This window comes from Melanerpes formicivorus, unplaced genomic scaffold (assembly GCF_026170545.1).
Source record: "Melanerpes formicivorus ecotype bairdi unplaced genomic scaffold, bMelFor1.0.p_v2 SCAF_2, whole genome shotgun sequence".
Lineage (NCBI taxonomy): Eukaryota > Metazoa > Chordata > Aves > Piciformes > Picidae > Melanerpes > Melanerpes formicivorus.
The window spans coordinates 212376-229477 of NW_027142354.1; the positions used below are offsets into that span (position 1 = coordinate 212376).

A 17102-nucleotide genomic window follows, 5' to 3' on the forward strand; every position below is an offset into this window, starting at 1 on the left:
AAAGCAAAGAAAAATGGCAGTTAGGCAAACTAAAGCCAAGGCACAGAAAGCTCTGGGATACAGCTGTCACTTCAAATCTGAAGCATGGGGCACAGACCTTTGGGTTTTCCACATGAACATTCAAAGCAAGCACAACAAGCAGCACATTTCTGTTCAAAACAAAAATGATGAGAACTGCAGGAGCTGCAGCTGGGCTGAAAGTACATGAAAGGCACCTTTTACTGCAAGAGCTTCATCTGTGTACAGGTAATCCACAATTATCTGCAGGATGTCAGAATGGATTGGCATTTCCAGAGCTGAACAACAGGAAGCCTGAAAAGCAAATGGGTTTAAAAAACAAAAAGCCACCCCCAAACAAACAGAGTAAAATAAGTTGACTGCTTGAAATCAGACACAAAATTAAGGCAGCAATTATATTTAGCCAGTGACTCAGACTGAGGGTCACCTGCTCAAATGCTCATTTAAGCATGTGCACAGAATCTGTTCTTCAATTAAGAGCTGATTGTAGCACTGCAATTAAAATCTGCCCACATGGCCACGAAACAGTTCACTTTCTCATCACTCTGAGTGTCTTCCCTGACAATCCCCCTTGATTATTTGCCTCTGCCTGCAAGTGGAGCTACAGGAACCCACTACACAAGTACTGAACTGTTTTCTTTTCAAGGTAAAAGATCTATTGAAATCACAAGTTACTGTGGAAGAATAACATGAAAGCAGCTATTACTGATAACCCTTCAGAAAAACAAGGTCCTCAGCAAACCCTCCATGTGAAGAATCATCCTAACCATTGAGGCAAAGTTTTGGTCTCAGCAGACACTAGCCATTAGAGCGGGACCTGGGGGTGCTGACTAACAGCTACCTAAACATGAGCCAGCAGTGTGCCCAGGTGGCCAAGAAGGCCATCGGCATCCTGGCCTGCATTAGGAATAGTGTGGCCAGCAGGAGCAGGGAAGTCATTGTGCCCCTGTACTCAGCATTGGTTAGGCCACACCTTGAGTCCTGTGTCCAGTTCTGGGCCCCTCAGTTTAAGAAGGACATCGAAACACTTGAAGGTGTCCAGAGAAGGGCAACAAGGCTGGGGAGAGGCCTTGAGCACAGCCCTGTGAGGAGAGGCTGAGGGAGCTGGGGTTGTTTAGCCTGGAGAAGAGGAGGCTCAGGGGAGACCTCATTGCTCTCTACAACTACCTGAAAGATGGTTGTAGCCAGGAAAGGGTTGGTCTCATCTCTAGCAACCAGCACCAGAACAAGAGGACACAGTCTCAAGCTGCATCAGGGGAAGTTTAGGCTCAAGGTGAGGAGAAAGTTCTTCACAGAGAGTCGTTAGCCATTGGGTTGTGCTGCCTAGGGAGGTGGTGGAGTCCCCATCCCTGGAGGTGTTCAAGAGGGGATTGGATGTGGCACTTGGTGCCATGGTCTAGTAGTCATGAGATCTTGGTTGACAGGTTGGACTTGATCTTTGAGGTCTTTTACAACCTTATTGATTCTATGATTCTATGATCTACATATTGCCAAAAAGCTGTGAAAGTTGAGGAAACTCTTGCACATGACTTCAGCTTTCAGTCCCTGAAAAAGGCTTCTCCACTCTTCTCTCTTTCAACAAGCATTATCACAGTTACTCAGATACTTAAAGTGAGGCATGCAGTGAAATTGAGATATCTAGCAACAACCAGGGCATTGAGACACAGATAGCAAATAGGGACCAAGACACAAAAAAAAGATTTACACTGTTTGGAGTAGCAGCTGGTGACTAAGTGGAATAGTTCTGAATATCACATATTTCATTATTATCACAGAATCATAGAATTGGTAAGGTTGGAAGGGACCTCAAGGATCATCTAGTTCCAACCCCCCTGCCATGGGCAGGGACACCTCACACTACATCAGCCTGGCCAGAGCCACATTCAGCCTGGCCTCAAAAACCTCCAGGGATGAGGCTTCCACCACCTCCCTGGGCAACTATATAGTTCAGCAACACTGATTCTCAATTCTGCTGTATCTTTCACTCAGTACCTATGAAAACCTAATCCATACTACTTGAACTGTAAGTGATAATGATAATGATAATAATAATAATAAACCAGGTTGGAAGAGACCTTCAAGATCATCGCATCCAACCCATCAACCAATCCAACCCACCTAAACAACTAACCCATGGCACCAAGCACCCCATCAAGTCTCCTCCTAAACACCTCCAGCGATGGTGACTCCACCACCTCCCCGGGCAGTCCATTCCAATGGGCAACCACTCCCTCTGTATAGAATTCTTCCAAAGCAGTATCCCATAACTACAGCTTCTATAAACCTAGGAACTACCTCAAAGTAAACCTCTTAATTTCCTTTGGTATATTAGAATAGAATAGAATAGAATAGACCAGACCAGACCAGACCAGACCAGGTTGGAAGAGACCTTCAAGATCATCATGTCCAACCTATCATCCAACACCACCCAACCAACTAAACCATGGCATTTACATGGCATATTACATGGATTAGTCTCATCTAATACATTATTTGAACAGTACAAATATAGAGTAACCAAAATTGTGGCAGGTAACAAGCACCAGAACAAAAGAACACAGTCTCAAGCTGTGCCAGAGGAGGTGTAGATTGGATGTTAGGAAGAAACTCCTCACAGAAAGAGTGATTGGCCATTGGAATGTGCTGCCCAGAGAGGTGGTGGGGTCACCATGACTGGAGGTGTTTAGGAAAAGACTGGATGGGGTGCTTGGTGCCATGGTTTAGTTGATTAGATGGTGTTGGGTGATAGGTTGGACTCGATCTGAATGGTCTTTTCCAACCTGGTTAATTCTATTCCATTCTACTCTATTCTACTCTACTCTACTCTACTCTACTCTTTTTTGTCTTGCCAACAGGATCCAAGAACCTAGCCTTTCTTTTTCCCAGTTTTAGGATATGCTCTTCAAAGTAAAACTGCACAGCTGTCACTTATTTGATGCAACCAAAAGAACCACCACGTCTTTATTAGCACGCTTACCTCGATCCACGAGCTGCTTAACATGCTGTGAAAATAATCTGTAAAGAAAGGCATTTCAGTTCATGATGCAGTCAAATGTCAGTGGATAAAAAGACAATACTACTTATAATTTATATGTATGCAGAAAAAAATGCCCACACATACCAAGTCTTGCACAAAGCACACACTTGTGACACGGGAATTCCTTTCCATCTAATGATTTCAGGGTCACATCGCAGAGGTAGGAGCTGAAAGATATTGAACAGGAGCAGAACTGTGACTATGAGGAAGAGCTACAAGATGTACACTCCACAAATAAAGCCTTTCTTCAGCAGTTAGGATTTCTCCTTTAACAGAAAGGCAAACCTGAACCATGATAGCATCATGTAAAATGAATCTCAAAGTACTGGCAGGACAGTTTCAAGAGAGAAATCTTTTATCCAAAATTGAGCTCTTAATATTCCATCTGAAGGATTTCTTTCAAAACATGACCACAGAATCATGAAATTGTCAGGGTTGGAAGGGACCTCAAGGATCAGCCAGTTCCAACCCCCCTGCCATGGGCAGGGACACCCCACACTACAGCAGGTTGCACAGAGACATACCCAGCCTAGCCTTCAAAACCTCCAGGGATGAGGCTTCCACCACCCCCCTTGACACCCTGTGCCAGTGTCTCAGCATCCTCATAGGGAAGAACTTCTTCCTAACATCCAATCTGAATCTACCCATTTCTAGTTTTGTTCCATTCCCCCTAGTCCTATTATTCCCTGACACCCTCAAAAGCCCCTCACCATTATTGTCTCAAAACTGCTCTGACCAAATCAATCAGTTGTGCCTAAATCTAGTCCATTTTAAATGGTCTGCTTTAGGGAAGTTACTTCTTTTACAGTATAAACAACTAAAAGCTTTGACAATGAGGAGGCTCAGGGGAGACCTCATTGCTCTCTACAACTACCTGAAAGGTGGTTGTAGCCAGGAAGGGGTTGGCCTCTTCTTCCAGGCAACCAGCACCAGAACAAGAGAATAGAATAGAATAGAATAGAATAGAATAGAATAGAATAGAATAGAATAGAATAGAATAGAATAGAATAGAATAGAATAGAATAGAATAGACCAGGTTGGAAGAGACCTTCAAGATCATCGCATCCAACCTATCACCCAACACCACCTAATCAACTAACCCATGGCACCAAGCACCCTGTCAAGTCTCCTCCTGAACACCTCCAGTGACGGCGACTCCACCACCTCCCCGGGCAGTCCATTCCAATGGGCAATCACTCTCTCTGTGTAAAACTTCCTCCTGACCTCCAGCCTGAACTTCCCCTGGCACAGCTTGAGACTGTGTCCTCTTGTTCTGGTGCTGGCTGCCTGGGAGAAGAGACCAACCTCTGCTTGTTTACAACCCCCCTTCAGGTAGTTGTAGAGAGCAATAAGGTCACCCCTGAGTCTCCTCCTCTCCAGGCTAAGCAACCCCAGCTCCCTCAGTCTCTCCTCATAGGGTTTGTGTTCCAAGCCCCTCACGAACTTCGTTGCCCTTCTCTGGACTTGTTCCAGCAACTCAACCTCCTTCCTAAACTGAGGGGCCCAGAACTGGACACAGGACTCGAGGTGTGGCCTAACCACTGTAGTGTACAGGGGCAGAATGACCTCCCTGCTCCTGCTGGCCACACTCTTCCTGATGCAGGCCAGGATGCCATTGGCCTTTTTGGCCACCTGCACACACTGCAGGCTCATGTTCATCCTACCATCAACCAGCACCCCCAGATCCCTCTCTGCCTGGCTGCTCTCAGCCACTCTGACCCCAGCCTGTAGCACTGCATGGGGTTGCTGTGGCCAATGTGCAGAACCTGGCACTTGGATGTGTTCAATCTCATGCCGTTGGACTCTGCCCATCTGTCCAGCCTGTCGAGGTCTCTCTGCAAAGCCTCTCTACCCTCTAGCAGATCAACTCCTGTCCCCAGCTTGGTGTCATCAGCAAATTTACTGATGATAGACTCAATGCCCTCATCCAGATCATCAATAAAGATGTTAAAGAGGATGGGGCCCAGCACTGATCCCTGGGGGACTCCACTACTCACTGGCCGCCAGCTGGATGTGGCACCATTCACCACCACTCTCTGGGTTCGGCCATCCAGCCAGTTCCTAACCCAGCTCAGAGTGCTGCTGTCCAAGCCATGGGCTGACAGCTTGGCCAGCAGTTTGCTATGGGGGATGGTGTCAAAGGCCTTGCTGAAGTCCAGGTAAACTACATCCACAGGCCTCCCCACATCCACCAGGCAGTCACCTCATCATAGAAGGAGATCAGGTTGGTCAGGCAGGACCTGCCCTTCCTAAATCCATGTTGGCTGAGCCTGATCCCTTGGCCATCCTCTAAGTGCTGTGTTAATGCACTCAGGATGACCTGTTCCATGATCTTGCCTGGCACTGAGGTCAGGCTGACAGGCCGGTAATTCCCTGGCTCATCCAACCGGCCCTTCTTATGGATGGGCACCACGTTGGCCAGCTTCCAGTCCTCTGGGACCTCGCCAGTGAGCCAGGACTGCTGAAAAATGATGGAGAGCGGCTTGGCCAGCTCCTCTGACAGCTCCCTCAGCACCCTAGGATGGATCCCATCTGGTCCCATGGACTTGTGGGGATCCAGGCGGCTGAGCAGATCACCAACTACCCCATTTTGGAACAGTGGAAAACTATGCTGCTCCCTGGCTCCTTCTGCCAGCTCTGGAGGTCAGCTGTCTGGAAGACATTCTGTCCTGCTAGTAAAAATTGAGGACACAGTCTCAAGCTGCGCCAGGGGAGGTTTAGACTCGAGGTGAGGAGAAAGTTCTTCACCGAGCGAGTTATTCATCATTGGAATGTGCTGCCCAGGAAGGTGGTGGAGTCACCATCCCTGGAGGCGTTCAAGAGGAGATTGGACGTGGCACTTGGTGCCATGGTCTAGTCATGGGGTCTGTGTTGATAGGTTGGACTCGATGATCCTTGAGGTCTCTTCCAACCTTAGTTATACTGTGACACTGTGATACCCCCAATGATGGCTCATCCATGATACAGTTAAGCCAAAACCATATTGATGTATAGAAAAAAAACAGTTTTAAAAGCATGAATGTACCATACACATCTATCCAGATTACTACCTCAGTCTGGAAACTCCAAACATGAGTTCCTGTGAAAGAGACAACTGTACACCATGAGATGATATAGAGCTAATCACTCTTAGCCTACACTTAAAAGATAAAGAAATAAGAGGAAGATGGTATGGGAAGCATGATTTTATAAGTTTACCATTTATTCTGATGTAACTCTGGTTTGTTCCCATTCTTCTTGTTGACAACATGAATTTTTCCATTCTCTAACCTGACTTCATCCAACCTGCAAATCATGAACACCAGTAGTAAGCAAGAGAATTTCTATACAGTTCAAACCACTAAGAAGAGCAACTTCACAAAGTCAAAACACTTCAGTGGGCTCAGATCACAGCTATGAAAAAGGAGCAAAATCATGCAGCACAGAGAACTAGATAGGATCAGCTGCTCTTGGAAAGTGTTGACTGCAACTGTAAAGTGTAACTGACCCTCAGTTTAAGAAAGATGTTGAGTTGCTTGAAAGCTGGGGAGGGGTTTGGAGCACAGCCCTGTGAGGAGCAGCTTAGAGAGCTGGGGTTGCTTAGTCTGGAGAAAAACAGGCTCAGGGGAGACCTTCTTGCTCTCTATAACTCCCTGAAGGGAGGTTGTAGCCAGGTGGGATTGGTCTCTTCTCCCTGGCAACCAGCACCAGAACAAGAGGACACAGTCTCAAGCTGCACCAGGGGAGGTTTAGGTTGGATGTTAGGAAGAAATTCTTCCCAGCAAGAGAGATTGGCCATTGGAATGTGCTGCCCAGGGAGGTGGTGGAGTCACCATCACTGGAAGTATTTAAAAAGAGCCTGGATGAGGCACCTGGTGCCATGGTTTAGTTGATTAGATGGTGTTGGGTGATAGGTTGGACTTGATGAGCTCAAAGGTCTCTTCCAACCTGGTTAATTCTGTAACTTTTAAGACACCCTTTTTACATTCTAGCTATCTTATTTATTACCTTAGTTGGAAGCTATTCTAATGTAGTTAGAATCAGAGAATCATTTCAAACTTATAAACAATAAAACAAGTGACAAAATAGAAACTTCTCAACCCCAAAGTGCTTTCTACTTTATCATAGAATCACAGAATCAACCAGGTTGGAAAAGACCTCAGAGATCATCAAGTCCAACCTATTACCTAACAACCTAACACCTCATGGCAACTAAACCATGGCTCCAAGTGGCACATCCAATCCTTTGTTGAACACCTCTTGGGACAGTGACTCTACCCTCCCTGGGCAGCACATTCCAATGACCAATTACAATTCCTGGGAAGAACTTTCTCCTCACCTCCAGCCTAAACTTCCCCTGGCACAACTTGAGACTGTGTTCTCTTGTTCTGGTGTTGGTTGTCTGGGAGAAGAGTCCAATCCCCACCTGGCTGCAACCTCCCTTCAGGTAGTTGTAGGCAGCAATAAGGTCTCCTCTGAGCCTCCTCTTCTCTCAGTTGAACAACCCCAGCTCCCTCAGCCTCTCCTCACAGGGCTGTGCTCAAGACCTCTCCCCAGCCTCATTACCCTTCTCTGGACACATTCAAGTGTCTCAATCTCCTTCCTAAACTGAGGGGCTCAGAACTGGACACAGGACTCAAGGTGTGGCCTAACCAGTGCTGAGTACAGGGCAGAATGACTTCCCTGGCTCCTGCTGGCTAGTTCCAATTAAAGGAAATGACCTTAAAAGAATCCCCCTGCCATGGGCAGGGACACCCTCCACCAACCCAGATTTCTCAGCATCTCATCCAACACTCCACAAAGAGCTCCGAAACCTACTTCCTTTCACCTACCTTTCACTCAAATCGCTGAGTCCAAACTTCTTCGCTGCACTCTGCACCATTTTTATGAGGTTGGCTTCCTCACCACCCACTCTGCCTTTTTTAGATTTGCCCTTCTGTTTTTCATTTATAACCTGCACTTGGTTATTCCTGTAAATCTCAAAGGCAGCCTTTCCATTCACGTCGTCCTCAAAACTCATTTTGCTCAGGTTGGAAATTAAAGTGTCTTGGTACTCCTCCGACTTCCCTTTAGGCGGGATTCTCGGCTTGAAACCTTGGGTTAAAAGATCACAGGTGTCAGTGTATATGAACTGCAGAAGGTAGGCAAACAGATCTGGATGGACTTTCTCTATGATGTACAGATCACAGCCGACAGCATCCTCATCTTTCCGGTAGACATCCGGCGTGTCTAGCTGGTTGTCGCTGGCAGCAAACAGCTCGTTGAAGAAGTCAGAGCGCACAGCCAAGATGTATTTGTGCAGGGGGTAGGTTCTGGTGCCAATCTGAAAAGTCACATCGTGGATGCTGTCCATTTCATCTGTTTCACGGAGCAGTTTGCCAAAATCCTCTCCAAAGCTTGATAATGACACACTTGGAATTTCATAGAGGCTGGAACAAAATTACATCCATCAAAAAGAGCCACTGGATAAAATTCTCCATAATGTGTTGGACAAACAGGGTGAGATTGTTTCCATTGGGCTTCTTTGTGTTTTCCCTTACACTGCTGGACTGCTAAACAATTTTTGTCCTACTATTATTAGTTCATAGAATCATAGCATCAATAAGGTTGGAAAAGACCTTAGAGATCATCAAGTCCAACCTGTCACCCAACCCTCATGACTAAATAAACTTCAAGTGCCACATCCAATCCCTTTTTGAACACCTCCAGGGATGGTGACTCCACCACCTCCCAGGGCAGCACATTCCAGTGGCCAATTACTCTTTCTGGGAAGAACTTTCTCCTCACCTTAAAGCCTGATGAGACCTTCAAGATCATCACGTCCAACATATCAACCAATCCAACCCAACCAACTAAACCATGGCACCAAGCACTCTATCAAGTCTTCTCCTGAACACCTCCAATGATGGTGATTCCACCACCCCCCAGGCAGCCCATTCCAATGGGCAATCACTCTCTCTGTATAGAACTTCTTCCTAACATCCAGCCTAAACCTCCCCTGGTGCAGCCTGAGACTGTGTCCTCTTGTTCTAGTGCTGGTTGCCTGGGAGATGTCTACAACCACCCTTAAGGTAGTTGTAGAGAGCAATAAGGTCACCCCTGAGTCTCCTCTTCTCCAGGCTAAGTAACCCAGCTCCCTCAGCCTCTCCTCATAGGGCTTGTGCACGAGTCCTCTCCCCAGCCTCATTGCCCTTCTCTGGACATGTTCAAGTATCTCAAGGTCCTTCTTAAATTGAGAGGCCCAGAAATGGACACAAAAGTTAGGAGAAAGTTCTTCACAGAAAGAGATTGACCACTGGAATGTGCTGGCCATGGAGATGGTGGAATCACCATCACTGGAGGTGTTTAGGAAGAGACTGGATGGGGTGGTTGGTGCCATGGTTTAGTTGATTAGATGGTGTTGGGTGATAGGTTGGACTAGATGATCTCAAAGGTCTCTTCCAACCTGGTTAATTCTCTTCTATTCTAGTTTATTGATTTTCCTTTAAACACTTTTTTCCCAAACAAATGAAGAACCACTTCTCACTTATTTGAAAGGTGAGCATTGATGAATACTAAATGAGGGAGTTTCTACAGCATTTAGAGCTCAGAGTGTGTTAAGGAGGGCATTACAAATCCTTGCCTTAAAGACTTCATATCACATTAATCACACTTCATATCACCACTAATACTAATTATGCCAATATTCAAGATGAGGTCATTGGATAACTTCACCACAGTTGTGTACTAACAAGTACTATCTACTGACTGGATCAATGGGTGGAGTCCAACGGGATGGCATTTAACAAGTCCATGTGCCAGGTGCTGCACTTTGGCCACAGCAACCCCATGCAGAGCTACAGGCTGGGGTCAGAATGGCTGGAGAGCTGCCAAACACAGAGGGACCTGGGGGTGCTGATTGACACCCACCTAAATATGAGCCAGCAGTGTGCCCAGGTGGCCAAGATGGCCAATGGCATCCTGGCCTGCATCAAGAATAGTGTGGCCAGCAGGAGCAGGGAGGTCATTGTGCCCCTGTACTCTGCACTGATTAGGCCACACCTTGAGTCCTGTGCCCAGTTCTGGGCCGTTCAGTTTAAGAAGGACATTGAGACACTTGTATGCATCCAGAGAAGGGCAACAAGGCTGGGGAGAGGCCTTGAGCACAAGCACTACGAGGAGAGGCTGAGGGAGCTGGGGTTGCTTAGCCTGGAGAAGAGGAGGCTCAGGGCAGACCTTATTGCTGTCCCTGAAAGGTGGTTGTAGCCAGGAAGGGGTTGGTCTCTTCTCCCAGGCAACCACCACCAGATCAAGAGGACACAGTCTCAAGCTGTGCCAGGGGAAGTTTAGACTCGAGGTGAGGAGAAAGTTCTTCACTGAGAGAGTCATTTGTCATTGGAATGTGCTGCCCAGGGAGGTGGTGGAGTCACCATCCCTGGAGGCATTCAAGAGGGGATTGGATGTGGCACTTGGTGCCATGGTCTAGTCATGAGGTCTGTGGTGACAAGTTGGACTCGATGATCCTCGAGGTCTGTTCCAACCTTAGTGATACTGTGATATTCTCTTGCAGTCTGGCTAACTGCATTTACTGTGACTTCCGCTTTTCAAAACCTCCCTTTTGGCTCATACAAAAATGATTTACTTGAAATCACACACACAAAAAAAGGAAAAAGACAGTCCCTGGTATGTTCAACATACCTTGTTTTAGGATCTGACTGCAAAACAGCAAAGTTGCAGCCATTGGGATCGGTGGCAATACTGACAGCTCGGTGGACAAAAGTCAGCTTCTGCAGGCGAATTCTTTCATACACACTGTTTGAATCATGCTCACAAGACACATCACATGAAGAATTCTGAAGGCTTGATACAAGCTCTGTTAAAAAAAAACAACAACAAAACAACACAAAACAACCTCATAAATATAGTAAGGCCCAGCTAATTAAAAAAGAAAACAGTATGTAAAAAATTACATCTGAAAGTCCATCAGTGGAGTTGAGTAGAAAAGTGCTAAGTAAATATAAGCAGGGGTTGCTTAGCCTGGAGAAGAGGAGGCTCAGGGGAGACCTTCTTGCTGTCTACAACTACCTGAAGGGAGCTTGTAGCCAGGTGGGGGTTGGTCTCTTCTCCCAGGCAACCAGCACCAGAACAAGAGGACACAGTCTCAAGCTGTGCCAGGGGAAGTTTAGGCTCAAGGTGAGGAGAAAGTTCTTCACTGAGAGAGTTGTTGGCCATTGGAATGTGCTGCCCAGGGAGGTGGTGGAGTCACCACCCCTGGAGGTGTGTAGGAAGTGACTGGATGTGGCACTTGGTGCCATGGTTTAGTCATGAGGTCTGTGGTGATGGGTTGGACATGGTGATCTTTGAGGTCTCTTCCAACCTTGGTGATTCTGTGAGCCACTGAATAAGGCTACATTAAGCTGCAGATTTCAGGTCACTTTATTGAAATGCAGGAAAATGTTTTAAGAATAAGCCTTTAAACAGAAGTGGTCACAGTGTCACAGTATCACAGTATCACTAAGGTTGGCAGAGACCTCGAGGATCATCAAGTCCAACCTGTCACCACAGGTTTTACACACAGGAGAGAAGCTCTTGTGGAAGTGTTTTGTCACTTCTTCATGTAAGGGAAAACACTGACATCTAACATTCAATGCAACCTCTTGTGGAACAAGACAAGCTGTGCATCAGCAACAAGCTGTGCATCAGCACACCACAGTAATTTTCTTGCCCTGTTGTATCAGTTAACACAGATTCAATAGAATTGCCTCCAGACTTCATATTCTGTCTTTTCAAATTCTACCCAAATGAACCAAGTGCTGCTGAAAAGATCTGATGTTCTCTGGGTTGGTTTTCAAGAACTGGGTGGCTGAATACAGGCAACACCACTCACCACAATCATTAAAACCTGTCAAAAACCATTTCATCACAAACCAGTGATGGATCAATCTGGATTCTGAAGTTTCCTTGGAGATACTGAAGCTACAAAAGGACAGTAATAAGCATTGGGTGTGTAAGCACCCATCAGTGCTTACACAGATATAGCAGCACCAGGTCAAACAGCAAAAAGATGTTTGGTGCCTCTGTAATGAGGGGAACTGTTATGTGATGTGGAGAATAAAAGGAAACACCAACAGAGGAAAACTAATAGGCAAGTCTGGGTTGAGCAAGAGAGGAAAGAATTTTTGCTGTGAAAGAATGCCAAAATGGACTGCTAAAATTAAAGAATCTCAGTATCAAAGGAAGTAGATTTGCAACATAAAGCTATAATGCTCAAATGCATCCCCAGGCTAGAAGTAAATCCATTTCTTTCCATCGACTTTTAAGGCCCATACATGAACACAGCTCAGAGGTCTGATTAAAAAGCTTATCTATAGAAGGCAGCTATCTTCCTCAGAGGGAAACAACCCATCAGGACCTACTGGCAGCATGATGAGCCAAGTTAGTAAGGCAGAGATTTATCCAGACCCTGCATTATGTATAGATAACAGTCTGGGAAACATTTCCCAGACAGTGCAAGTACTGTGATCCTTCTTTTGCTCAATACCAGTCTCCTAGGACTGCTCAACTAATATGTGACAAAATCATTACCCAGGACCCCTGTGCTACTATTACTCTTCAGAAGTACTTTTCTCCTTGGAAATCTCCACCTAAAGGTTAACTGAAGGCTGCAAAATAAATACATCTTTGTACTTCTGAGGAAAGAGAACAGCAACTGTTCCACCAACTGTCAGCCACGGAGGAAAGAACAAACTCACCATGTAATAATGTCAGGGACTGCAAAGATTCAATTAAGCTCTTACACTGATTTGAAGCACTTAAAAACCATGAGGAAATCATAGCTAACCTTTCTTTTCTGAGATTTTTTTCTCTTCTCCCAGCCACTTCCCTGTAAAGGCTTCACCATCCTGTGTGACAAACATTATTTCATTCCCATTTAAAGCAATGTCAGACATGAAGACTTGCCGGCCGTACACCCAGCGACACTGCTTCATGGAGCTGCTGGATGACTTCCAGCAGAACACCTAGAAGATGAGGTTGTCAGAGAAAAAAAGGAAATCTTCTTATCACAGAAAAGCAATTATGTATTACACACTACTTTTTACAAGACAAGAATGGAATAGACTAGAATAGAACAGAATTAACCAGGTTGGAAAAGACCTTCGAGGTCAAGTCCAACCTATCATCCCAACATCACCTAATCAACTAAACCATGGCACCAAGTGCCTCATGCAGTCTCTTCTTAGTATCATAGTATCGGTCTGGGTTGGAAGGGACCACAAGGATCATCTAGTTCCAACCCCCCTGCCATGGGCAGGGACACCCCACACTACATCAGCCTGGCCACAGCCTCATCCAACCTGGGCTTAAACACCTCCAGGGATGGGGCCTCAACCACCTCCCTGGACAACCCATTCCAGGGCTTCACCACTCTCATGGGGAAGAACCTCCTCCTCACATCCAGCCTGAATCTCCCCACCTCCAGCTTCATTCCATTCCCCCTAGTCCTATCACTACCTGAGATCCTGAGAAGTCCCTCCCCAGCCTTCCTGTAGGCCCCCTTCAGATACTGGAAGGCCACAATGAGGTCACCTGGGAGCCTTCTCTTCTCCAGACTGAACAGCCCCAACTCCTTCAGTCTGCCCGCACAGGAGAGGTGCTCCAGCCCTCTGATCATCCTCATGGCCCTTCTCTGGACACCTTCCAGCACCTCCAGATCCCTCTTGTAATAGGGGCTCCAGAACTGGAGGCAGTACTCCAGGTGGGGTCTCACCAGGACTGAGTAGAGGGGGACAGTCACCTCCCTTGACCTGCTGGCCACACTTCTCCTGATGCAGCCCAGGATCTGATTGGCTTTGCAGGCTGCAAGTGCACACTGAGAGCTCATGTTGAGCTTGTTGTCCACCAGCACCCCCAAGTCTCTCTCCTCAGGGCTGCTTTCCAGCCAGTCCCTGCCCAGCCTGGATTTGTGCCTGGGATTGCCTCGACCCAGATGCAGGACCCTGCACTTGCTCTTATTGAACCTCATGAGGTTGGCTTGTGCCCACCTCTCCAGCCTGTCAAGGTCCCTCTGGATGGCCTCCCTTCCCTCCAGCGTGTCTGCTGCACCACACAGCTTGGTGTCATCAGCAAACTTGCTGAGGGTGCACTCAATGCCACTGTCCATAGCACCCACAAAGATGTTGAAGAAGACAGGTCCCAGGACTGATCCCTGAGGGACGCCGCTTGTCACTGGCCTCCATTGGGACTTACACCACTCCGGTGTTGGTGACTCCACCACCTCCCTGGGCAGCCCATTCCAATGGCACATTGTGCATCTCAAAGTGGCATATAAAAAGAGAAAGGCAATCTTCAACATTATACCCTCAAGTGTGATGACAAAGTACCCACAGGTATAACACAGCCAGGCCTTGAGTACTGTGTTCAGCTCTAGGGCACTCACTATAAGGACATTGAGCTGCTGCAGCACGATCAGAGAAGGCCAATGAGCTGCTCTACAACTGCCCAAAGGGTGGTTGTAGCCAGGAAGGGGTTGGCCTCTTCCCCCAGGCAACCAGCAGCAGAACAAGAGGACACAGTCTCAAGCTGCACCAGGGGAGGTTTAGGCTCAAAGTGAGGAGAAAGTTCTTCCCAGAAAGAGTAATTGGCGATTGGAATGTGCTGCTCAGGGAGGTGCTGGAGTCCCTGGAGGTGTTCAAAAAGGGATTGGACGTGGCACTTGAAGCCATGGTTTAGTTAGTCATGAGGTGTTGGGTGACAGGTTGGACTTGATAATCTCTGAGGTCTTTTCCAACCTTATCGATTCTACAATTCTATGGCCCCACTAAAAACTCTGTCCCCATCCTTCTTAAAGTACTGCAAGGCAGCAGTAAGGCAGCAGTAGCCTTTCAGAAACATAACCTGTTTGCAAGCACCACTAGATGGCACCGAAGCCTCAGGACTCCCAGTGAGCAGCTCTTGAGGAGACCAGTTTTAAACTTTTCTTATAACCTGTTAATTGTATGGGAAGGGGGAGGGCAGAAAATAATCTGCATCAGCATTCCAGATCTAAAGACAACAGAGTGCCTACACTTACTCATAAAAACTAAAACACTCTACCAGGCTAAGATGTAATTTTTCACCAACAGAAGGGAGACCTTACTTACAGAACACCTGCTTTTCAGCAAAGGCTTCAAGAGCTCCAAACTCAGTGACTTTTGCCCTACTGCAACTGGCCAGCAGTGTGCCCAGGTGGCCAAGAAGGCCAATGGCATCCTGGCCTGCATCAGATATAGTGTGGCCAGCAGGAGCAGGGAGGTCATTGTACCCCTGTCCTCAGCACTGGTTAGGCCACACCTTGAGTCCTGTGTCCAGTTCTGGGCCCTTCAATTTAAGAAGGATATTGAGACACTTGAATGTGTCCAGAGAAGGGCCAATGAGGCTGGTGAGGGGTTTGGAGCACAGCCCTATGTGGAGAGGCTGAGGGAGCTGGGGGAGTTTAGCCTGGAGAAGAGGAGGCTCAGGGGAGACCTTCTTGCTCTCTACAACCAACTCCCTGAAGGGAGGTTGTAGCCAGGTGGGGGTTGGTCTCTTCTCCCAGTCAACCAGCAACAGAACAAGAAGACACAGTCTCAAGTTGTGCCAGGGGAAATTTAGGCTTGAGGTGAGGAGAAAGTTCTTCCGAGAAAGAGAGATTGGCCATTGGAATGTCTTGCCCAGGAAAGTGGTGGAGTCACCATCCCTGGAAGCGTTCAAAAAGGGAATGGACATGGCACTTGAAGCCATGGTTTAGTTAGTCATGAGGTGTTGGGTGATAGGTTGGACTTGATGATCTCTGAGGTCTTTTCCAACCTTACTGATTCTACAGTTCTATGGCCCCACTAAAAAGTCTGTCCCCATCTTTCTTAGAGGCCCCTTAAAGTACTGCAAGGCAGCAGTAAGGCCCCGTACGCTCTTCATCCACTGAAACAAAAGGAGTCACACCTTCATTAAGAAGCCCTGGGATGCTCACAGCTTTAAAATTAGTCTACAACACTCTAGGAACCTTGCCATAGGCCATAAAAAAAAACCCTAACATTAAAAACAAGAAAATCACTATCAGCTCTAAGGAAATGAACTGGGTACTTCCTATGTGCGACTTTGTCCCGTCTTATGTTTCCATGTTGATTCATCAAGATGCAGCTCACTGCATCACCATGATTCCTAGGGACACAACTTACTCTTCCAGCTTCATCCAGTGCTAGGATGCAGATCTTCTCACCCCCATTGTCTTCGAGGTGCTGGGTATCCACCTTATATTCCAAGCGTCCCCCATTAACAAGAACCTTCCTGAGGTTTAGTTGTCTGAAAGGACAGAGAAGGGTAAATTCTTATTTCTTCATTGTATACTTCTGTTGCTTCCATGACACATTGTCATTTCTAGAAGCAGTAAAAAAAACCCACAACAAAACCACCAAAAGCCCACAGCTGAGGTAGTGACACTAAAAAAATTACTTCAGTTTCTCCCCCCTGGTATTAAACAGAATAATAAACAGAATAAACCAAACCAGGTTGGAAGAGACCTTCAAGATCATCGCGTCCAACCCATCAACCAATCCAAACCACCTAAACAGCTAACCCATGGCACCAAGCACCCCATCAAGTCTCCTTCTGAACACCTTCAATGACGGCGACTCCACCACCTCCCCAGGCAACCCATTCCATAGCGCAATCACTCTTTCTGTATAGAACTTCTTCCTAACATCCAACCTGAACCTCCCCTGGTGCAGCCTGAGACTGTGTCCTCTTGTTCTGGTGCTGGTTGCCTGGGAGAAGAGACCAACCTCTGCCTGTCTACAACCTCCCTTCAGGTAGTTGTAGAGAGTGATAAGGTCAACCCTGAGTCTCCTCTTCTCCAGGCTAAGCAGCCCCAGCTCCCTCAGCCTCTCCTCATAGGGCTTGTGTTCCAAACCCCTCACCAACTTTGTTGCTCTTCTCTGGACTCGTTCCAGCAAGTCAACATCCTTCCTAAACTGAGGGGCCCAGAACTGGACACAGGACTCGAGGTGTGGCCTAACCAGTGCAGTGTACAGGGGCAGAATGACCTCCCTGCTCCTGCTGGCCACACTGTTCTTGA

The 17102-nt window shown here is 47.0% G+C and overlaps 1 protein-coding gene across 2 annotated transcripts in view; it reads right to left on the minus strand.

Annotated features, from left to right (window-relative positions):
• The window catches only part of IBTK (inhibitor of Bruton tyrosine kinase), an 80448-nt gene that overhangs the window by 30436 nt on the left and 32910 nt on the right, over positions 1 to 17102 (minus strand). For both annotated transcript variants that reach the window (XM_068148655.1, XM_068148646.1), the window contains exons 9-16: positions 16207 to 16330; positions 12855 to 13032; positions 10712 to 10886; positions 7867 to 8463; positions 6254 to 6340; positions 3140 to 3222; positions 2996 to 3033; positions 216 to 312 (exon numbers count right to left, since the gene is read on the minus strand). In XM_068148655.1, coding sequence (XP_068004756.1) covers positions 216 to 312; positions 2996 to 3033; positions 3140 to 3222; positions 6254 to 6340; positions 7867 to 8463; positions 10712 to 10886; positions 12855 to 13032; positions 16207 to 16330 — 1379 coding nt within the window. The remainder of the gene's footprint in view (positions 1 to 215; positions 313 to 2995; positions 3034 to 3139; positions 3223 to 6253; positions 6341 to 7866; positions 8464 to 10711; positions 10887 to 12854; positions 13033 to 16206; positions 16331 to 17102) is intronic.